Source organism: Cyprinus carpio, chromosome B17 (genome assembly GCF_018340385.1).
Source record: "Cyprinus carpio isolate SPL01 chromosome B17, ASM1834038v1, whole genome shotgun sequence".
Lineage (NCBI taxonomy): Eukaryota > Metazoa > Chordata > Actinopteri > Cypriniformes > Cyprinidae > Cyprinus > Cyprinus carpio.
The window spans coordinates 21,608,134-21,631,825 of NC_056613.1; the positions used below are offsets into that span (position 1 = coordinate 21,608,134).

At 35.0% G+C, this 23,692-nt stretch overlaps 1 protein-coding gene across 3 annotated transcripts in view; it reads left to right on the top strand.

The window, feature by feature from the left end:
• Window positions 1–23,692, top strand: part of LOC109083672 (echinoderm microtubule-associated protein-like 5) — an 83,269-nt gene that overhangs the window by 9,099 nt on the left and 50,478 nt on the right. For all 3 annotated transcript variants that reach the window (XR_006156878.1, XM_042742805.1, XM_042742806.1), the window contains exons 2-4: window positions 12,280–12,439; window positions 16,179–16,277; window positions 17,442–17,510. Coding sequence is in view for 2 of the 3 variants with exons in the window: in XM_042742805.1 (XP_042598739.1) it covers window positions 12,280–12,439; window positions 16,179–16,277; window positions 17,442–17,510 (328 nt within the window). In the remaining variant the exon portion in view is untranslated. The remainder of the gene's footprint in view (window positions 1–12,279; window positions 12,440–16,178; window positions 16,278–17,441; window positions 17,511–23,692) is intronic.

Sequence of the window (23,692 nt, forward strand, 5' to 3'; positions counted from 1 at the left end):
CTAAAACAAATGCTTGTTATATAGCCAGATTATGTTTTTTATGTAAAATACAAATTCATGTGGTTTTTGTATGTGTCAGGATGAGCCCACGCCTACATTATGCTTGGGCTTAATAAGCATGCTGCATATATGTTGACAAGATGCATTCATGTGTGTTGGAGCCCATTGCAGTGATGCTAATGCTGGGAGACGGGCTTCCTGTTCCTACTGGTTTGATCAGCGAGGCTTCCCTCTTCCCAGCAATGGACCGCCCCTCTGCCAGGGAATCCCCACCCTGTCTATAGCAGTTCCAGTTAACACTATCACCCTCTCATTCATTATCCCAAAGCGGCTTATCTGACACATCTACACACATCAAACAGCCTGACATACAAACACACACCAGCACATGGTAGTGTAAATGTCCTCTTTGGCAGAGTGCTGTTGGACTGTGAGAGGTCTGTCAGGGTGGATATAAGTGTATATAAGACCGGGAGAGGTGTCTCTTCCTGTGCCTGTTGGCCCATGATCCATTGTAGGAGGTTTTCTATGATCTAACCATACCATTTCAGTATCCTTACCAGCTGCCTGTGCCCTTCTGTGTATTGATATATAATCTAGATTGTATTCTAGAGAAGTTCTTTAAAGGTGCAATATATTTGCTGTTTATTAAAGGAGTGCACTGTCATTTTTGGTTAAAGGGATAGTTCACCAAAAAAATTAAAATTACCCCATGATTTACTTACCCTCAAGCCATCCTAGGTGTATATGACTTCATTCTTTCAGATGAATACAATTAAGAGTTATATAGATAACATCCTGGCTCTTTCAAGCTTTATAATGGCAGTGGTTGGGATTTTGAAGCCCATAAAAGTGCATCCATCCATCATAAAAAGTGCTCCACACGGTTCCAAGGGGTTAATAAAAGCTTTCTAAAGCATATTTTATAAACCGTAATCTAGCTTCTGCTAACTTCTGCTAATCTTTTTCGCAGTGAGATATGATTAATTAATAACATGAGTGTAAATGTCGTATAACAGGGTTTACAAAAATAAAGCGGATAGTATCCATCTGATCATGTGATCTCAACAGGATCGCTCCTTTTAAGCACCTCACTCCATGTAAAATAAAACAGCTTTTATAGGCTACTGATATGCCTGTTGTCTTTATCTCATGTGAGTGTAAATCATTTCAAATTAGTCTTTTTTTTACGGTTTATTAATGAGGAAAAATTGCTTAGTGGAGCTTTAAGAAGCAAAGATTAACTGGCCCTGACACACAGTACTTGTTACAAAAGCCTGAAGTAAAGCTTCATTAATAAATAATATTGAACATTCATTTTCATTTTATGAAAAATCTCTTAGGGAGAGAAGTCAGAGCCTCAGAAGTCTCTTATACTCACCAAGGCTGAAAAAAAAAAATATTATTTCAATTTCAAATGGCTGTATTCTATTTTTCTATCTATTTAAAAATGTAATTTATTTCAGTGATGCAAAGCAGAATTTTCAGCATCATTACTCCAGTCTTCTTCAGTGTCACATGATCCTTCAGAAATCATTCTAATATGCTGATTAGCTGCTCAAGATCAGCATATTAGCGTTTCTTATTATCAACATGCTGCTTAATATACTTAATATACCGTGATACCTATTTTTCAGTATTCTCATAAATAGAAAGTTTAAAAGAACAGCATTTATTTAAAATAGAAATGTTGTGTAATAATATAAAAATGTCTAAAAATGTACGGTTGAATCACTGATAGCAGATGGATTATTCTGACGATGCTTTTCATACTTTCCTGGACCTTGACACTGTTTTTAACTTGGCAGTCTATGGGACAGTCTCAAGCCTCCCTGTTTTCATCCAAAATATCTTAAATTGTGTTCCGAAGACTAACAAAGCTTTTACAGGTTTGGAACGACATGGGGGTAAGTGAATAATGACAAAATTTTCATTTTGGGATGGAGTGACCCTTTAAAACCATTTTTAGCTGGTGAAATGAATAGTGTTCTAATAGTTTTGGCCACCACTGTATACATATTTATTAATTATAATAAAAAGAGCAATTATGAGTAAAAATATAATAAAATTATTATTATTAATTTTTTTTTTTTTTTGCAAAATTCTCCTTTCTATTGTAAATTTTTCTGCATATGTAATGGATTTTCTGCATATGTGACAATGTTTTCAAGCTTCTGTCTTTCCCTGGTTGAAACACTCATAGAGTGATTACATGAGAGACATACATTTAGTAAGTTGTGTTGTGTCAAGTTCAGCATGGATCGGACATTGATTCAATGTTAATTTAATGTTTATTTCATACTAATTAGAATGCACTCCTGCTTCGCTTGAACTTGAGGCAAAGCGGGAGCGCACATGAACCGTCACGCCACTAAAGAGCTCCAAAACGGAATTTATCCTTTGAAATTCTTAATAATTCTTTGTTTCCTTTTATCAGAAGTGACCTGTTCGTTGTCTGTGTCTGTGTCTTCTCTGCCCTGCGATGTTTTTCACTCCGTAAGAAAAAGAATGTGTGTCACGTGAGAGGGTGGAATCGAGGCTAAAATAAATGCTCCTTTCAGTATGACTAAACAAAGAAAATGAAATAGTAGAATATTAATAATTGGGGTGGCCGATCAGATATTCAGCCAACCTGGACACCCCTTTGAATCCGCCACTGCTTCTAAATGAATAAACATAATTTGAAGCAACATGTAACGTCAAAGATATTAGTTATTAGACATGCAGTTACTAACCATGTTCAAAACAAATACTATGGAAAGATTTTTCTGCAAATGTATTTTTGCTGTTCATTTTAAAGAAAATCTCCGGAATTTGTATGATCAATAATTGTCTCATTGACATGAATATTTATAGAAGCATCATGCTATTTTTAAAGCCTGCTTTACATGAAAAATGAGTCCAATTCATAAGAGGCTCTTTTGAAATCACAGAGCGTGACTGCAAACACTTCCTCTGCCATCTTCAGATTACGTCAAGCGGAACTGAGCATTTGAAAAAGCCGAGGGGGGGGGGGGGGGGGGTATAAACAGCAGGAAAACGCTGGGAAACATGCCCCATAAATTCAACAAATACAGACCTTCACAGGTGGATCGGTCCGTATACACGTGGTCTGTCTTCATTGCATTACATTTCTAATGTCTGATCCTATTGTAGCCCATTTTTATCTCTTATTTTTTATAGCAGGGCAAAATTCTTTTGCATTAGGAAACACTGAGAGATTAAATGACAGACTCAATCAGTCCAGTCATATGACACAACAAAGGTAAACCAAGGTGATTTAACATTTTTCATATTTAAAACATATTGCATAGTAGCTAACAGTTATTTGGCTTCATCCAACAGCATTTGCATTTGTGACACCTGCACTGTATCTGGCACACCTGGACATTTGGGAGTTTTTGCAGACAGGTGCTGAGCATGAGGTGTTATTGGTTGTCAGGATTTATCTTGCTCTATAGAAGCCAAGGCAAGCAAGATAAATACTGACTTTTGGAAATGTGCTAATCCTTTCCTTCCTGGTAATCCACAACAAGGGCAAGCAATGTGACTGCTGCAGTAGCTGCTCTGACCTGATTTGGACACCATCCAGAATGTGTGTGTGCAGGCGGCACGGATATGACACAATGAATCCACATGTGACGTGCCATTCTGCTACCCAGTCTTATTTTACTCTATATACTACTAATTTCTCATTAATATTTTGAAAACAACATTTAATTTTATATTTTCAGTGATGATTTGAATTTTATTGTAATTTTAGTCGTTTATTGTTTTTATGTGCTTTTGTCATTGTTCTTTCTTTCTTTCTTTCTTTCTTTCTTTCTTTCTTTCTTCCTAACAAAGGAATTTCATGCTCCCTTTAATAAACAAAAAGTTTTTAGTAGCTTTAGTTTTAGTCAACAATAATAAATCAGCTTTCTGTCTCAGACCTGCAGTCAAGATCAAATAAAAATTTAGCTGATTTGAAGACAAAAACAGAAAATACAAAAAGCACAACTGATGGAAAATCCACACAGCATTTCAACAGGGTCAAGTCATTAGACACAAACAATAATGACTCTGAGGGATGGAAGTTCAGTATGTCTGTTTTGTCAATGTTTTGCCAACTGAAAAATCGACATCCACAACAGTGGATGGACTCCATTTTTGTAGCTCACTGTCTTGTTTTCATTCGTGTCAAATTAAACACTGCTTCTACTTTGACTGAAGTCAATAAAATGTCTTTTATTCGAGTATTTGGCTTAATAAAATTATCTTAGGTTTCCTCTTTAATGACTGTTGACCTTTTCTGTTTGGTTGATTGACTCTGAGCTGAACTGAGAGGTTTTGTCTTTTCACAGACTTTATGAATTGATTTAATGAGTGCAGTTTCTTCCTATGTTGATGTATTTCATATTGAAGCAGGGAGTTTGGACAGAACATTTTTTGAACAGCCAGTAGCCATTATGTTTATGTGGCAAAACCACATTTGATAGCTTGTACCATGAATTAAAGCAGTGAAGACACTTGATAATAAATGTCATGAATAAATTTCAGCTTTGCAGCAGACTGATTGGGGAAATAATAAAGTTAGACACACTACTGAAACCATGATTCACTGCTTGCTATAGCTAGTCACTGCAGACGTCTGTAATACCTGGAGAAAGCTATTCATTCCAAATCATCTCAATGGCAGTTTCTTGGCTGGCGCATAAGCTGTGACTTCTTGATGACATATTATTTTAAAGAATCTGCTCTTCTGAGTTATTCATTTGTAAAACTGTGTTTGTGTATTATTTGACAGTTAACAGTCAAATATCTTGTTAAATGTGAAATGTAATATGAAGTTATTCATTTTATATTAAATCGAAAATTTTGCGCTGACATTTAATCCTGTCAGAATTGGACTTTATAGCTTGCAATTAAGATTTTATACGTGCAAGTTATAATGTCATAAGTGCTAGATATGAACTCGCAATTGCGTGAAGGTGAAAGGCCAGAATTGCGAGTTTATATCTCACAGTTGTGACTTTTGAACTCGCAAGTATAAAAGTTTATATCTTGCAATTCTGACTTTTTTCCTCGCAGTCTTGCAATTCTGACTTTTTCCGCAAATGTGAGTTTATATCTAACAATTAAGATACAAGATTCTATAGTTATTTGCGATTATTTTGGTGACAATTAGGTTATGACTAACCCTAATCTATTGATTCTTTATCCGTGGCACTGTAAAGGCATTCGTGGCTGAATAGCAGTGCAGAAAACGCTGGTTTGTTACATCTGCTGCTTCATTAACAGCTCCGGTTTATTAAACAGACCTTGTACGTGAACTGATCTCTGTCAGGTGGCACTGCAGACCCCAGCTGTCCAACTTTACATTTCACTTCCAACTCCTCCTCTTGTTACCATGACAAGCTTCTGTTTCTCACCCTGAAGCTTTCTGCTGTTAGTTAGCGTGTCTCTACTGCAGCTAAACGCTTCCACCCACCTGCCCACTCGAGCAGTCATCCAAGCAGTCTTCCTTTAGCGAGAGACTCTGTCCAGCAGCGCTGCAGTCCTGCACTGTTGGCCTGTCCACCCACTAAGGACCCATTAGCTAATAGGCTGGGGTAAAGGCGGGCTGTACATCACAGAAACAGCACAGTGACAGCATTCCACTTACTAAACGAGCTCATTAGCTAATTGAAAGGTAATGCTGGAGAAAGAGGGAGAGCTAGATCTTTAGAGAGACACAAGAAAAGAGATTTTGATGGTTTGTTGGATGTAGCTAATAAATTGAAGAGGTTATCTTAGGGCATTTTTATATCTGCGACTTATATCTTGATCACTGAGAGACAGGTTTAATATTCAGTCTCATTAAGAACGATTTACATGTCATATCATATCAACTTCTTGAACTAAATGTGTGATCAAATCAACCATTGTTTGATGAAATATCATGAGCAAAGCTGAGTTATTTCAATAGTGATCTGCATGATGAGGTATTTCATGTGAGGAGGGAAAAAAAACATTCCCAAGAGAAAATGTATCTTTTTTTTTGCAAAGTATTTGTTTGGTTTTGGTTAGGTTAATTATGCATAATTTACTCTTACTAAGAATTATTATGGTAAGTACATGTGCAACAAGGACACTGTAAAATAAAGTTTTACCCTTTTGTAAAATAAAATAAAAATATATAAAAAAATTATATTTGCAAAGCAACCTATTTCATTTTCATTTAGTTTAGCTTGATGTATTAAAAAAAACTAAAACTAAAACTGAAATACAATAAACTGAAATAAAATTAATCTGAAAAGGCAACTAATAAAAATGACACAACTTTAACTGAAAATAAAACAAAAAAAAAACTATATAAAAATTCGAAATATTTTAAAAATCATAATATCTCACTAACACTTAAATGACTTTTAATCATGTGGGCAGGAATTTTTCCCTTGTTTAATATCATGTTTTACTCAAATGTCACATAATAAACTAAAAGGCGACTTTTAAGCAAATTGACAGCTTGTTATTTTTACATTTACAAAAAGCCGAAGCTGAATGTTTGAGCACAAATTGGCAGGCCACCATCTGATGAAATACAACAGCGTGTAAGTTCCTCTGAGCCCAGGTAGTGTGTGGGTTTGTGGCATCTGATCATATCAAATCAAAGCAGAAAATCACAGCATTTATATGCGGAGAGAGCTGTAACTAGCTATATCTAGTCACTGAGGAACACGCTTATATTAGTGCAATTTGTATCTGGAAAGTATCTAGAGAGCAAGTACAGTACTTCTTGCTAAGTAATGATTAAATTCACATGACTTTGATGTATGACTTTACTGATACCATTTGAAGCACTATATTCAAGTTTAACACATTATTACTACTACCCTCCCCCCACCCCCAAGTCTACATATTAAACAATATTTGTGGTACCAAGCTTTTAACAATTTCAAGTTACCACTTTTTACAGTACATTAACAATCAATAATTTATTAACACTGTTAAATGGAATCATTAGTAGATTTCCAAAATGATTCCATTTCATTAATTTAATTATAATGTTGTGATGCACAAATTCACTGTAGTATTTGCACAACCACTCTCACGCAGAGAAGCAACACTCGCATTTCCATCAGACTATGTAAAAATCTAATTCATGTTTTAATCTGTTCCCTGGCAGCTCAACCTTAGTCACTGACTGACACTTTGAGCGAGTGTCAAACTGTGTTTTTGGAAGTGTGTGTTTTGAGGACAACACTGAGATTTGACCCATCTGTCTCCTGGGCAGGACTGAATGAGAAATTTGGAGTTAATCCCTCCATCTTCCTGCTAATGAGACAGGCTGGGGCAAACAAATACTTACTAAGCAGTCATAAAAGCTTAACAGACCCTCGCTGTAATCCACGGGCTTGAGCTGACCCTGTCTGTATGTTTAGAAACAGATTCAAGACTGACGACACCAACTGGACTGAAAAGAAAAGAATGAGTATGAATCTGTGTATGTTTGTATGCTGGAATGTGCGCATGAGCATTTCGGAAGCTAGAGATTACGGTTTATAAAGTTGTAAATATGGAATGGCCTTTATTAAACCCCTTAATTAATTCAATTTAATTAATTTATTTAATTAATTTGTAATGCTGGGGTCTTTAGGAAGGAGTATTTGGAGGTGCAGTTTATTTACATCCACTGACAGAACGACGTCCGAGTTTGACGGTGTTACTCAACATCTTTATCCAGCAGCAGTATTGCTCTTGTGATTGATGGACTGAGATTAATCAGAACACATCACCTCTTTATATTTCATTATATATTTCTAATATTTTTTCTAATAGCCTATATTGTGTACACATATGAACTTTACATTAAAATCCCCCAATTTTTCTCAAATCTTTCTGGACCCCTTAGCACCACTTTGCAGCGCCCAGAGATGTGCCAAGTTTGCACCGTTACCAAATTTGCATAATTCCTTCCATGAATTAGAGTGCAGAAAATGAATGGAAATACATGACCCTGTTAGCAGACACAATTTTAGTGAATTTCTCTTCCAGAGTGAGGCAGAGAGTCTAAAGTATTCATCTCACTGTAAGAAATCTGAAGGATTTTTAAGCCCCTCTGGATGTGTGGCTTTCTTCTGGTCAATTATGAATACAAACTGCATGAATTATTTATATCTTTGATGTATTAAATAATTTTTCTGTCATATTGAGAGAAAGCTTGTGCTGGAGCTTTAGAGCCTTTGCTCTATTTTCAGTTATGTGAGATTATGTAATCCACAGAGAGAGGCGACTGACTCAAGGCGAGGGTTCGTTCACTGCAGGGATGTGCAGGAAGCTACACAGCACCACTGATTTGTATTAACATAAAATTATGTAGTGCAAAAATGTGTTTTGATATTGATTTATCTGATAACATTATCAGTAATATTATTAGAATGATTTAATTTCGAATGAAGTTGCTTTCATTTAGAATTGTTTAATCTGTCATTTTATAACTGCATTTTGTTAATTTGATATTGGTTTGATTGGCTGAGACATTGATGGTCTGTAAATAGGAAAGTGTGCTATATTAGGTAAAGAGAAATTGCAGTCTTTGTCAGTTGAACTAAAACTAAATATTTTGTTAATGGAAATAAAACTGAAATAAAATATAATTATTAGAAGAAAAACTTAGGAAACTTACACAGAGCCCCACACATGACATGCAGTACAAACATTTAAATTGTACGCACTATTTAATAATTCATTCCCTCATTTTACTAAACTGGCACAAGACAATACTAAATCATGGCCACGTTTTAGTTAAATCAAGTAAAATGAGGGAACGAATTATGATGTTGTGCTCACGCTTTACTATTTTTTTCCTGCATGTCATGTGTGGGGGTCTGTAAACTTAAAATTAAAACTTAATAAATGTAATAATAGTTTGTCTTGGCAATTAACCGAAATAAAATATGTTCAAGCTAATAAATAAAAAAATAATAAACATAATTAAAAAAATATAAAAAAAAATAATTACAATGACAAAACAATAAAACTTAATAAAATTATATGAGAAACAAATAAAATAAAATTAATTAAAAATAAAAACATAAAAATAAAAACTGTTTATTAATATTCAAGATACAAATAAATTATGTAATATTATATAAATAATACTGAAATAAAATGGGTCTCAATATGCATATCAAATACTTTTAATAATTTTGTTTTCTTTTTTTAAGAAAGCGAATGTTACAGTAATTTATTTAAATTAATTAAAATGAAGTTAGCATTTAAATAAGTAATGAAACAATATAAATATTATATAAAATGTAAAAACGACTACAAAATGAGAATAGGTTTTTATATTAATCATATGACAGCGGTAATATTTTTATTTGTCTTTTGAAAGTTTGCCCTCAAACCTGCTCAAGCACTTGTACCTGTGGTTGAGAATTGCTGGTGTATATGAGGTATAAGAGAAAAGAGAATCTGGGAGCAAGAGAGGCAGATTAAGAAAGACAGACAAGGCAGACACACAGCGATGTTCATGAGCGGTACAGCTCCCTCAGGGCTTTAATGTAGTCACTCCTCCTCACTGCCAAGCAGAATCACCCTGGCAGGCTTTAAAAGCTTCATCTGAAGGCTCAGACTGTGGGAGCTGGAAACTCTTGCTGAATATAAACACACACACAGCATCAAGAGCAGGAGAGACAGGCACCAGAACTCCCTCAAGAACAGGGAGACATTTTGACAGATAGTCAATGTTAAATTGTTGGTGAAATTGTGTCTCTTGGACTGTTCAAATGCCTAGATGAGCGAGGCTTCAAACTCCAAACAGAAGTTCCTTACAAAGTTTATAAAAAAACAGCTTTATTTCAACATTTCATCTACCTCAACTCACCCTCTGCTCTTCAATGTTTGAAACCGTGTTGCAGAGAAGCTGAAAGTAACAATAGTAGTGTGACAGTAACTCATGATGTTTTTATAATGGTGTAGCTTTTCCAGTAATGAGCTATGGTTTCCACCAAGGAGTAGTGTAGCATGACAAAATACTATGTTGCTACATTTATGACATATTGTATTGCACATGCAGCCAAGTAAGCTGATTAGCCTATAAGACAAAAAAAATGTGCTAATAAACAGCACTCGGCCATCTCTAGCTAAATAATGGAAATTAGTACTGTATTCTGACCACTTGATTCAAAAAAGGCTGCTGCCTTTCCAATTAATTTCCTATAATTAGCATTTAAGAGTCTACAATATATGTGTAGAAAAAGTAGGAAAAATAAATAAAATAGAAGTGATGGGATGAACTCTACATTAATTTTTAATTTAATTTTTAAAACTCACATTCCAACATCCTCTCTAATTTTGAAAAATCTGGTTCTTTCAGTTACAGGCCATTAACACACACACACACACAAAAAAAGGTGACGCAGGGTAGTGGTCTAGTTATGCATTTTTTTAAAAACGCTATGTTTTAGAATGCTGTGTCATTTGTGTTTTCTTGAACTCCGCGCTTCGCCACTATGCTTCTTATCCAGTGTGCGACGGCTTTTACGCTGATGATAAATATGGAAAATAGTGTATTTGTGCATGAAGGAGAAAGTGTAGTAACGCTGGACAGATGTTACGCAACATTTGGACGCCTCTGGGATTTCCTAGGGCATGTGAAGGCAAGCCTGAATGAATTTGGTGGACTAGTGTGATGGTGAGAGAGAAAACTGCTCCATGAACCGCGATGACCTGATTTTTCCACCTCATGTCTGTGCCATTTCTGCACCGGGGCATTATGGATAATTCTACATGCTGTGGGATAAAAATATAAGCTTATTACAAAATATAGAAGGGATGGAATGAATTCATATATACATCAAAAACCACAAAAAAACATCAACTCAAATCACAATATAATAAACACTTTCAAGAGTCTTAGGTTGCAGAAGATAGCGTGTTCTCCAGATTATCTCTTCACAGGTCTCTGATAACTAAAAGCCCTTCTCTCATTTTCACTGCTGGCTGTGGGAAATGATAATCAGTGATAGCTCGTCTTACTATAGGTGTCCACAATCGTTCACCCTCTCTTAAAAGCTTTTTTATCAGTTATCTGTATAAATCAAGGCTGGATTTGGAACAGGACAATCATCAAATATTTAATAATGTATTTCTGGAAAGTGTAATGGCAGAATGGCCAAATTTTGGCCAGTGCATTGCAAGTGTGCTTTCACATTGTAAATACTTAATGTGTTCTTGTGTTTCTCTAGAGTAACAAACCACAATACTTATGGAGTAACAGCATAACCTACAAATGCCTATGCCATAATACCAGATGTGTTATTAATAAAGGGATAGTTCATCCAAAAATGAAAATTCCGTCATTAATTACTCACTCTCATGTCATTCCAAACCTGTAAGACCTTCGTTCATCTTCAGAACACAAATTAAGATATTTTTGGTAAAATACAAGAGCTTTCTGACCCTGAGTAGACAGCAACGCAACTGACACGATAGTAAGGACATTGTTAAAATAGTGTACCTTTTGACAGTTATATCCTGTCTTATACTGTCTCAATTATCGCAATATATATTGCTATATAACAATAAATAATTGTTAATTTTATGAAGCTACCAGAATATTTTTTGTGTGCAAAGTAAACAAAAATAATGACTTTATTCAACAATTTCTTCTCTCCCTTCTAAGCAAACTAAATAAAAAACAAAAAAAAGCCATACAAAAAAAAAGACCGTTTATGCTAGTGTGTGCTATAGCGCCCCTTGTGGCAAATTGTGAGAATGCACTGTGTACTTCGGAATGACATGTGAGTACACATATGGTGCTTATTTTATTTTTTATTAATGTTTTTACCAATTTCATTATTGTGAAAAAAATATATATATATATATTTAGAAGGGATAGTTCACCCAGAAATTAATATTAACCCTCATGTCATTCCAAACCCATAAGATTTCATCTTCAGAACACAAATGACAATATTTTTTAAACGTAAATATTTCTGTCCCTCCATTGACAGTCTACACAACTACCTCTTTGACGCTTCAAAACATTTATAAACTAATCATAAAACTGATTCATATGAATTGAGCTTAATCATTTTATATGACATTAAATCACTTTAAATGATCAACACTTGGCCACTTCATGCATTTTCTTTGATCGGATAGCTATCCTATCTTGAAATGAACAGGCATAAATGCTATCCGAAATTGATTGCAATCAAATGACACAAACCACTGCACAAGGTGGCCACATATTTTGATGATTCATTTGCTTCCTAAGATTTTAACTTCACTGTAATTCTCTTTCCACAGTTTAGCCCTGCATCCAGAGCGAGTGCTGGTGGCCACAGGACAGGTTGGAAAGGAGCCGTATATCTGTGTTTGGGACTCATATACTGTGCAGACAGTGTCCATATTGAAGGACATGCACACACATGGTATCGCCTGTCTCGCCTTTGACCTTGATGGACAGGTAAATGTTCAGTAATAACATACTGCAATAAGAAAGATTTCTCTTTATGCCAAGGAGCTGGCATTGTGTTTCATCTCTCAGTATGAGGTGCTGTAAGGTGCTGTGAAGTTTATTATTAGTTGTTGAAGCCACATCTGCGAACACACCAACAGTGTGACTCCCACAGTGTGACAGTACATGTCTGCCAGAGCTGCTGGTTGTCACCTAGACAGAAACAACACACACAATCCTCAGTGATAACATCAGCTGATGAACTCAAGAACATAAAGCAGCATTAAGGGTTTGACAATGGCTAGAAGATAATGGCTTTAGAAACTTACATCATATACTGATATGTTCTTGGTGCACTTTCTGGATGACTAAACTTAAACACTGTTCAGCAAAACTGTGGAACTTTAATTTTTTGAAAAAAAAAAAACATTTGATGCCGCACTTAGTAAGAACAGTGTTTTATAGCTCATGATACTACAGTTAGTTGCAGTCCTTGAATCTGATTGGTCAAACAGCATTCCAAGAGTGCTGATACATCAGTCCCACAGCACTGAGACTTTCCCTGCTGTATGTGTATTTGCACATTATAGGAATCGAATCTTTCATTCAGTTAGTTTAAAAATGCAAGTAACTGTCTTTGTGAGCGAGTCATTTAATTATTCACTTAGTCTGTTAGCACAAAAATGCTGATTCAGAAACAAATTAAGTGTCTGTCTTTATAGATGAATTATTGAATTATTCTCTCAATTTGTTCAAAAATGCTGGTTCTTTGAATCATTTAGTCTTTGAATCATTTACTGATCTGATTTGTTCAAAAACACTGAAACATTCAGGAATGAAACATCACTACTGTGTGTTGAAATGGTTCTGCTGTCTTTCTTTGGTTCTATTTGTTTTGACTGAACACACAATCATGCTGCCTGCTTTTTAGGGCTCCAGACTATGACTGAATGGTTGGTTGACCATTTTCTGCCGGTGGGACTGAATTTTGTTAAAGGTCACACTAGTGCTAAGTTTCTCTACTTTCTATGATTATACACTGCTATTATTTTTGCGAATGAAAAAAAATCAAATGGCAAACAAAAACAGAATGAAGCAGCATTATTCATTTGAACTCAAGTGGGCTTTTTTCTGTGTCCCTACTGAATCACACCCACACTTTTTCCTTAAAAAGTATACAAAAACAAACTACAAAAAACAAAAAAAAACAAAAAAAAAAAACACACACACGGCATTAGAGAAGAAAGTATGAAAGCACATCTGTTACTAGTATACTATCAGAAAATAAGTATTGGAATCATTTCAAATAATTTCAGTCATTTTAAAATAGCAAATTTGCTGTATTATCCCTAACTGTAACCACTCAGATTTAGTCAGAAATGTGGTATATTAATTTTTAATGTTATTGTACCACTAAAATGCGCATTTTCATGAGTAATATTATCAGTAATTACACTTATTCACAGTAGTAATGTTATTATTAAAATTATTTTCTGGCAAGTAGTAAGTGTGATATTAGCAGCAGGGAGCGCAGGGAACCTCAACCAGCTTTATTTGATCAAAAACACGAACATCATACTGTGTAGACAGGTGTTAGTGTATAATGCATTCAGTGTAAATGTGATATTGAATTCGTAACATTGCACAATAAAAGGCTAAAGTGGATGAGAGTTGGGTTACAGTGTCAATTTATTAAAAGCAATCCAACTCACTGGAGGAGATGATAGAGGTATGGAATGAAAAATTGTACCTCTGAGATCGACATTTCACATTTCTTTGTTCGCTCCCACTTTATCTGAGAGAATTCACCCCTCACCTCCCCCAGCGGAGAAAGTGATTTGCAGAGTTTCAGCAGGAAATTGGCCTCACCATTTATTTCACACCGATGGATGAAACGGCAAAGAGAGGAACGGCGAGACACTGCCTCAAAGACCCGGGGTGTCTAAAGCAACACTTTTCTTCTCAAATTCATCAAAGGTTTAGCATCCCATAATTGAGCGAAGGCAGTTTGTTTTAGCCTCAGCCAGCGTGGTCCAACCTCAGAAGAAAACTGGTGATCAGGATTGATGGGACGGAGGTTGGAAAACAGCAAACTCCCATCAAAGGGATGCTGAACTGATGAGGTCCCCTCAGCAAACATTTGATTTGTGCACAGTTTGAGAGAAAAATGAAGTTTTGAGAAGCTTTTGGCATTTTAGTTCTGGTGGTTGGAAATATATAGATGGTATCAGATTCATGTTTTACAATGTTGAGGGCCATTCAAGAGTGATAACTATAACAATAACTATATTAACGGCCACACATATGAACAATAATGAAATAATAGCTTTAAATGCTTAATCTCAGGATGGATTCTGATTGGCTGCCGCAGTGTTTTATTGATCAACTAAACAATGATGTATCCAACTTCTTTATTTTTATATATGTAACGGAGGCCAGCGAGTAGGTGCTGTGCAGGTAAACCTCACTCCCCTGATCTCAAGAGACGCACTAGCGACTGATGCTAGTGGCTGCAGTCATTTAGACTCCTTGTTAGTGCGTCCGCCTCCCATGCTGGAGACCTGGGTTTGAGGCCCACTCGGAGCGAGGACGAGGTGTGGTGGTGAGGACCCGGGAGAGAGGGGTTACATTGGTGCCGTGACCCAGATGGGAGTGAGGTTTAGGGGGGTGAGTGTAACGGAGGCTAGCGAGTAGGTGCTGTGCAGGTAAACCTCACTCTCCTGATCTCAAGAGACACGCTAGTGGCTGCAGTCATTTAGCCTCCTTGTTAGTGCATCAGCCTCCCATACTGGAGACCCGAGTTTGAGGCCCACTCGGAGCGAGGATGAGGTGTGGCGGTGCGGAGCTGCATTTTAGAGCATATATATATATATATATACATACATATATACATTCATATATATATATATATATATATATATATATATACATTCATCTGCATCCTTCTGTCTCGAGAGACAATGGAGTCCGGGTCAGTCTGTTGTGGAATTGCAGTGCCTAAGACTGCTTCTGTGGGCACTGACTCTGCTCTCTGCCGTCTGTGCTGCTTTTTCTCCTACTGGTCCTCTCCCTTTCCTTCGCTCAGCTTTGTGCTAGTCGTTACGTCGAGCTGCTAGCTGACATGGTCTGCGGTAGCAGCTTCCAATTCTGCAGGATTCAGGCTTCTGGCTTTCAGGTCATGCTTGCAGACATCTTTGTACTGGAGCACTGGTCTGCCTGTTGGTCTGGTGCCAGTCTGGTGCTGGATTTTTACATCCATTTTTACACAACATATAATATACAATATAAAATATTTTATTTTATCACATTGCTTGACTTGACACACAGCTCTTTTTTTTTTTTTTTTTTTTTTTTTTTACATTTTAACTCCTTAATGATTATTCACAGAATTGGTTTCCTGTGAGTGCACTTCAGTTGAATTCAATATCATGAACTACAGTATGTTGTGTTGCTAAGCAACTATAAACAGCCTACAGTTATGAAATATCAGCTTAGAGTCTAGCCACCCCTGCTTCTGGAGTGCTTCCTTTTTTGTAGAGTTTACTTCCAGTCCTGCTCCAAAACACCTGTCTGCAGTGTTTCATCCTCCTAAGCTTTTGAGAAATAATTGTTGGTTAAGCAATCTTGAACACTTAGGTTAGCTGGTTTAATAGTGTCTGATTATGGTTAAAGCTAAACTCTACAAGAAGCTTTTTTTTAGCTCTCTATGAGCAGGAGGTATAATTTGTTTTGTTTCTTGTGTTTGCAGTGTTTGGTGTCTGTGGGCTTGGACTCTAAAAACACAATTTGTGTGTGGGACTGGAGACAGGGGAAAGTTCTGGCAGCTGCTCCTGGTCATACAGACCGGGTAAGAACTCAAACACACACACACACACACACACACACACACACACACACAACACACACACACACACACACACACACACACACACACACACACACACACACACACACACACACACACACACACACACACACACACACATATACATCATTAGAAATGGTAGACAGGCAGTGTAATGTTTCTTTTGTCCTCTCATTATCTAGTGGACTATACAGTCCTTTAGTCCTTTAGACTATACAGTACTTTTGTAACTCATATGTTACAATCACGTTACGAATACAGAACAGACAGCCATAAACATGTTAGCAAGGAAGTGTTTGGATTTAGGGAGTCTGGGAATAATGCACTGAAATTAATTTCGTTTTACATAAATTAACACTGGAACTAATGATGGTTCATCCTTGGGGCCAAAACACATATTAGCACACACTTTCCCTGACTTTGTCTTCATTTTCTTTCCTGATTTTTCTGGCTCTGTAACAATCAGACATAAATAGTTCAAACATATTAAATAGCATTTAATGTTACAATTACAGAAGTCATTTCTGCATAATCTCCTGAGGAATCGTTATCTCTGACTACTTGTCTTGCATGTGTGTTGTAACCACAAGTACCAAAAAGAAACTAGGTTTTCTTTGATCTCCAATATTCTGAGTTGAGGGCGTGTAATTACAAAATCAGGGCAGAAAATTGAGAATGGAAATGATAAATTACATACTGTACACACTACAGTTTAAAACGTTGGGGTTGGTAAGTTTTTTTTAAAAATGTTTTTGTAAAAACTGTATATCTTATAGCATTTATTTGAAATATAAACCTTTTGTAACATTAAAAATGTTTTGCTGTCATGTTAATAAATTGAATGCGTCCTTTCTGAATAAAAATATTAATTTCTTTAAAAAAAATGCACTGACTTCAAACTTCAGAGTTTTTAACAGTAGTGTGTTTAGAATCTGTTATACCTCATTTGCACTGCATTTTAGTGCACTAGTGCTACACAAGCTTCCTGTCCTCGGGAAATGAAAAAGAGAAAAACTGTCCAAAATGTCCTTTTAATTCAACCATGATATTGAAATTACAATATTTAAACAGGCTTGAAGGCAGAGTTCTGAAATACCTATATACATAATACATTATACTGTACTTTTCTTTCTTTGTTTCATAAAGATATTCGACATATCATGGGACCTGTATCAGCAAAGTAAGCTAGTGAGCTGTGGAGTCAAACATATCAAGGTACTGCCTTTTCTCTCTTTATATTCATTTTTCCTGTTCCTATTTTCTTTTTGGCTTCAGATGGGTCTGTATTGAAAGACATACTTAAAATATTGTACTTGTGAAAGTCAATGTAAATTGCTATTTGTAGTCCATTGTAGTTTCATTATTTATTTTGGATTGAATTAAATCAGATATGCATACCAGAGTCCCCTAAAACATTTGCAAGGAATGGATTTGGAATGGATATCAGTTAGCATTAAGAAATAGCCTTCATTTTAGAGGAAGAGCGGGTTGTAACATTTTTATTAAAGATAAAACATTATTCTTTGGATTGATTTGCTCCAGTTAGTTATTTATAATACATCAATATAATACATGAGCAAGTATTAGGAGTCTAAATAGTCCATTTTGATTTCATGTTATCTTCAATTTCTCAGAAGCTATTCAGTATTCACTCATCACGTACAGGGCTGGTCTCCCTCTATCTTTACTGTGAGATGGTTCAAATGGGTTCAGAGAGTGTTTGATTGTCTGCCACCTACAGTACATACATGCCTCGTAAGAAGACGTTCACACGTAAAGCAATTTACAGCAACAAAGAGGCTGAAATTTATTTATTATTCCTCAGCTGGGATCGTGTAGAGCCCTTTGAAGTTGCATTGAAACTGCAGTTTGGACCTTCTACCTGGTGAATCCCACTGAAGTCCACTATAAGGAGAACAATCCTAGAATGTTTTCCTCAAAAACCTTAATTTTTTTCAACTGAAGAAAGAAAGACATAAACATCTAGGATTACATGGGGTTGAGTAAATTGTCAGGAAAAATACTTTCTGCAAGTGAACTAATCATTTAAGTCATCTGAAGAGACACGATTGATTTATACGAAGAGCAGATTTAATTTTAGCTTTTATTCACATATAACACTGGTCAAAACACATACAACACTTCAAATAATGTTTTTTTGCACTTCAAGCAAGCGTGGATGAGCATGGTTACCATATTCTGTGTGCTTTATGTTTGTGTGTTGATTCATATGGATTACTTTTATGATGTTGTCATGAACTTTTTGATGCGGTGCATTCTGTAATTGCCATCTACAAGAATTTGACTATACAAAAATATCTTAATTTTTTAAAGTAAAATATTGCATACTACACATACCTATTATAACCCAATGGCATCTCTATAATTAGAGTCTCTTTCTCTCTCATCAGTTACCATTAAGCTTTGGCTTTAGGTTTCTGTCATGAAGTAATCTACCATCCTAATGGGCTACCTTTTAATCTTTATTTCGTTGTCTCTCTTTCTCTTTATTTCCCTCTCACAACTCTTTCCTCAGATCACTCAGCAGATCTCTGTGCATCCCCTATATCTCTTGCTGTATCAGTATTTTTCTCTCATTCTCTCATATAAGCCATCTCTCCATGTAGTAAGGAGGGTGAAGCAGTTGTCTCACATAATTCCTGAGTCTTTACACCCCCACCATGTGACATCTGCTCCCTGGGCCCGTGCTCACTCAGCGATTATGCACTCAGTGCATGCCAGAGATTTAGCTCACTGTAATCCCCCCTTTTCTCTCTATCTCTCTTTGAGAGAGCCCCAGAGAAACGGAAAATCTCTGGCGCCAGATGAAAAGCTACATTTTGTTTGGTTCTTACATTTTTTTCAAGGCTAGTTAAAGATGGTGCTTCATTTTTAAAAATGGGCATACTCTACATATTACACACATGAGCATAATAACGGAAATTAAACCTCATAAGTGACTCATAAGAGACGCTCTACCAGCCCTGACACACATGGTGCTCTATGAGATCAGGCATAAACAGAACTGAACACACCTAAAAATAAATGATTGACTTCAAATAAGATTCAGACAATAAAACAGTTATAAAATAATAAAATTAAATTACAGTAAGCTATGAAAAAAAAAATCTGTGATCTCAAAAATATGTTTGCCGCAGAGGTGTGAATGTCAGTGATGAGTGATAAAGGTGTCTACCACTAGTCTTGGAAATTTTTTATTAAAACAAAATTGCTCATGTATTATTATTGGATACATTTTAGTTGCTAGAATGAGTTTTTATTTTGTGCTACACTATGTCTTTTACAAAAAAGATATTTAGAAGGGGAGTACACATTCTAAGTATACTTGGCTTATACTGATACTAAGTATATTTGGCCACTAGCACTTTATTTTACAGTCCCTGTCCGCATGTACATACTATGTACTTATTATAGCAATTACAATAATTGGGTAATAACTAGGTAACAAGCCTAAACCTACCCCTAAACCTAACCTTAACCTTTGTAAAGTTACCATATACTACTCAGTACTTTCTTGGGTAAGTACACTGTAAGTACATATACTGTAAAATAGAGTGTAACCATCTGACCTGTTCTTGTAGTACAGTAGGAGTTACTTTTAAATACAGTCTACTTAAAAACATTAAAAACAAATTTAAGTATAAAATGAATAACTAATAGGGATGTAACGGTTCACTCAACTCACGATTCGATTTGATTCACGGTTCTGATTTCACGATTCGATTCGATTCGATTCTCGATTTTGATTTCACGATTCGATTCGATATACAATTTTCTTATTAACAAAATTATATTTAAGACAAATTATGAATTAAATGTGTCCTTTTATTATTGCTTGGATTAAATGCTGTACATTTCTTTGTGAAATTGAAATATAACTATAATTATATACTAATATAGCACTTGCATATTATTGCTGTTTTGTTGGATTTGATTGCTTCTATTGTCCTCATTTGTAAGTCACTCTGGATAAAAGCATCTGCTAAATGACACAATTTAAATAGAATGTAAATGTAAATAACAAAACTAAATTGAAATTTTAAAACAAGCCCCAAATCAAATAAATAAGTAACACAAAAAAATAAATCTCTTCATATAAACAAAATAAGGCTTTGTCTGTGTTCTTTACATTTATAATTAGAGGCAACCACTGCATTTTAATCTTGAGCCAAACAAAGATGCTGCATACATGCAACGATGCTGCATACATGCAATATGTAATATGGACAGTTTTTAATTTAAATTAGATTGTATAATTTGAAATAAAAACAGAATGGTTTGACTATACATAAAAATATCTGCATGAAACAGCGGATGAGCTGAATGAGATGCAGATTCACTCTCTGCCAGCAGGTGGCACTTAAATTGTTTCCTTGGTTACCGCTGTAAACGAAGCAGCGCTGCACTTATGAACTTTAATATGCATTATACAGAGGCAAGATGAAAAGAAAAAAATACCATCCAAACTTTTCTAAAGACAGTAAGTTCCCCTTAGACATGCATTAATATAAACTACTTCACCAAAATGAATCACGATTTGTTTAGCATCTCAACCGATTTGAATCGTCACATATTTTAATCGATTTTCAACCGGCTCGCGTTTAATCGTTACATCCCTAATAACTAAATAGGAACCTGTAGTGTCCTCAAAGTGCAAAAATAAAAAACTAAATAGTAAACTGTAAGATAAAATTAACTATATGATGTTTGATTCACTTAAAGAAAACCTTTAGTATACTTGCAGTAATAGTTTATTTGAAAAATACTTCAATGTATGCTTTCATTAACTAAAAAGTGGGCTAGACATATATAGCTAGTAAACTAACAGTATACCTTACAGGTGTACTATAGTACTTTGATTTTAGCATACTTGCAGTATTCTTGGAAATATATTTGAACATAAATTAATGTGAAGTATAGATTCAGTTAACAATTCATGACAATAGAGTTCGGTATTAGCATGTTGATATGCTAACAGTGTGAAACTCCAAGAAAACGTACTGTACAAAGTATAGAAATACTGGGGAAAACATTTAAAACTAAAGTTGAATAAATTATGTATTTATAATCAATATTTCTTTCAATTGCCAAATCTCAAGCTGTTGAAAAAATGCCCTTTGTGAATGTTTGTTGGAAGTACGGTTTCAGGAAACACAGAATCATTAAAGCTAGGGTAAGCGATTTCAGAGAAGCTAGCAATATAGCAAGCTTAACTTAGTGATTGCTATCGAGAAGTGAAGAGACTTTCAACCTGTATAACAAAAATATTTTTTAACCAAATCACCTTCCCTGCCTTTAAACTATATTGGTAACAATGAAACTTGTGACCATAATTGGCTAACACTGCTTTCGGGAAACTCATGCCTGTTTTAATGTTTCATTGAAAAGACTCCAGTGAAGGATTTATGTGTGAATCAAAGATTGCAGGTTCTGATTCTAAACATGGATTTATAAATAAATTATTACTGAGGCTGAGCAGAATTTTACACTTTCAGAAATAAAGGTACAAAAACTTTCACTGGGATGGCAAAGGTACTAATAGGTATAATTTAGGTACTAATATGCACCTTTAAATGAGTCAAATGATATTGCTAATAAAAACATTAACATTAACGTGCCCTAACTTTTGTGCTTTTTTCAGTTGCTTATCAACATATACATGGCTAAAGTCTGAAAACTCTGTATTCAGTACAAACTGGGCCACAATAATATGTAAATAGCATGTATGTACATATTTTTTTTTTTTTTGAAAAAACAACGTTTATGCGTGGTTAGTGAAAAACTAAAATTTTGAAGTCACTGAAATAAGGTCATAAAACACATACAGAACATTTGTTCACAAGACTGTCAAACCTGGAGCTTGTAGCCTAGAATTTTTGCTTCAAAATGATGTTAAAATCATCTTGTTTACTCGCTCACAAAAAACAACAGATTGATTTACATTTTCTAAGACACTTTTTGTTTGTTTCGAAAGGCCATATGTGAGTAGGCGTCGACTATCATGAATATTAGTGTGATTCACACCTGAGAAGACAAAGACCCACATAATGAACTGCATAATGAGCCTTTCAGTCAGGTGTGTGACTGAGAGGGAAGAGTTACAAGAAAGAATCTGAGGACAAAATAAATGTATATATTTTTATGTTTGTAGTTTATTTAGAAAAAAAATTAATTATCCCACAAAATAACTTGAGATTCACTTGCAAGTGCAGTTAAACAGTTTATTAGGAACAATCAAAGCTGACTTTCAAAGCTGAATTTTTAGCATCATTACTCCAGTCACACAATCCTTCAGAAATCATTCTAATTTTCTGATTTGCTACTCAAAAAAACATTATTATTATTATTATTATTATTAATGTTGGAAAGAGCTGAGAATATTTTTTTCAGTTTTTTTTTGATAAATTGAAAGAACAGCAGTGTTTGTAACATGATAAATGTCTTTATCATCACTTGTGTGCTAATTAAAAGTTTAAATTTCTATTTATACTGACTCCCAGCTTTTGAATGGTATAGTGTATATTGTTACACTTGGAGTAAGACTGGAGTAATGATGCTGAAAATTTAGCTTTGATCACAGAAATAAATTACATTTTAAAATATATTCAAATAGAAAGCTATTTATAAGACAGTTATTTTAAATAGTAAAAATATTTCATGTTTTTACTGCTTTAGTAAATGCAACTTTATGTATTTTGGATCAAATAAATGCAGGCATGGTGAGCAGAAGAGATTTCTTTACAAAAACATTAAAAATCTTACTGTTCTAAAACATTTGACTGGTATTGTGTCATGTATATATATAAATTAACATCACATACCTGGCATTTCCAAAATGTATAGTGTTTATGTGCGCTGAAGAGACTCATGGGAGTGTGTGCCTCACTTGGTCTTAGCTGTGTTCCAGGTTTCTGAGTGGGCTGCTTTATTTGCATTGGTTCGCTTTGCAACAGGTTCTTTTGCGCTGTTATCCTAACATCTAAAATAAAAACGTAAGCATGCTGTTTTCACAAAAAACTGCATTATTAACATTATTGTGATGGTTACTGATACTAGTAGTAATTTATAGGAAAAAAAACCCCACAATTACCACATAGCACACCTATTATCAGTGATATTTACAGCTTACTTGATACATTTATACCTCAGACGATCGCAAACACCAATGACAGGGTATAACACATTCAAAATATTTACACCAGAGCAGATATTTATCAACAGAAGCTCAACACAAGCATGATAACACAAGCATGCTTTGTATGTAGGCCTATACAATATATATAGTTATAAACATATATAGCTATATTCATGAACAGAGAATAGCCACAGTAAAGTTTTGTCTAATGATTCTTACTGACATTAAGCTATCAACATTA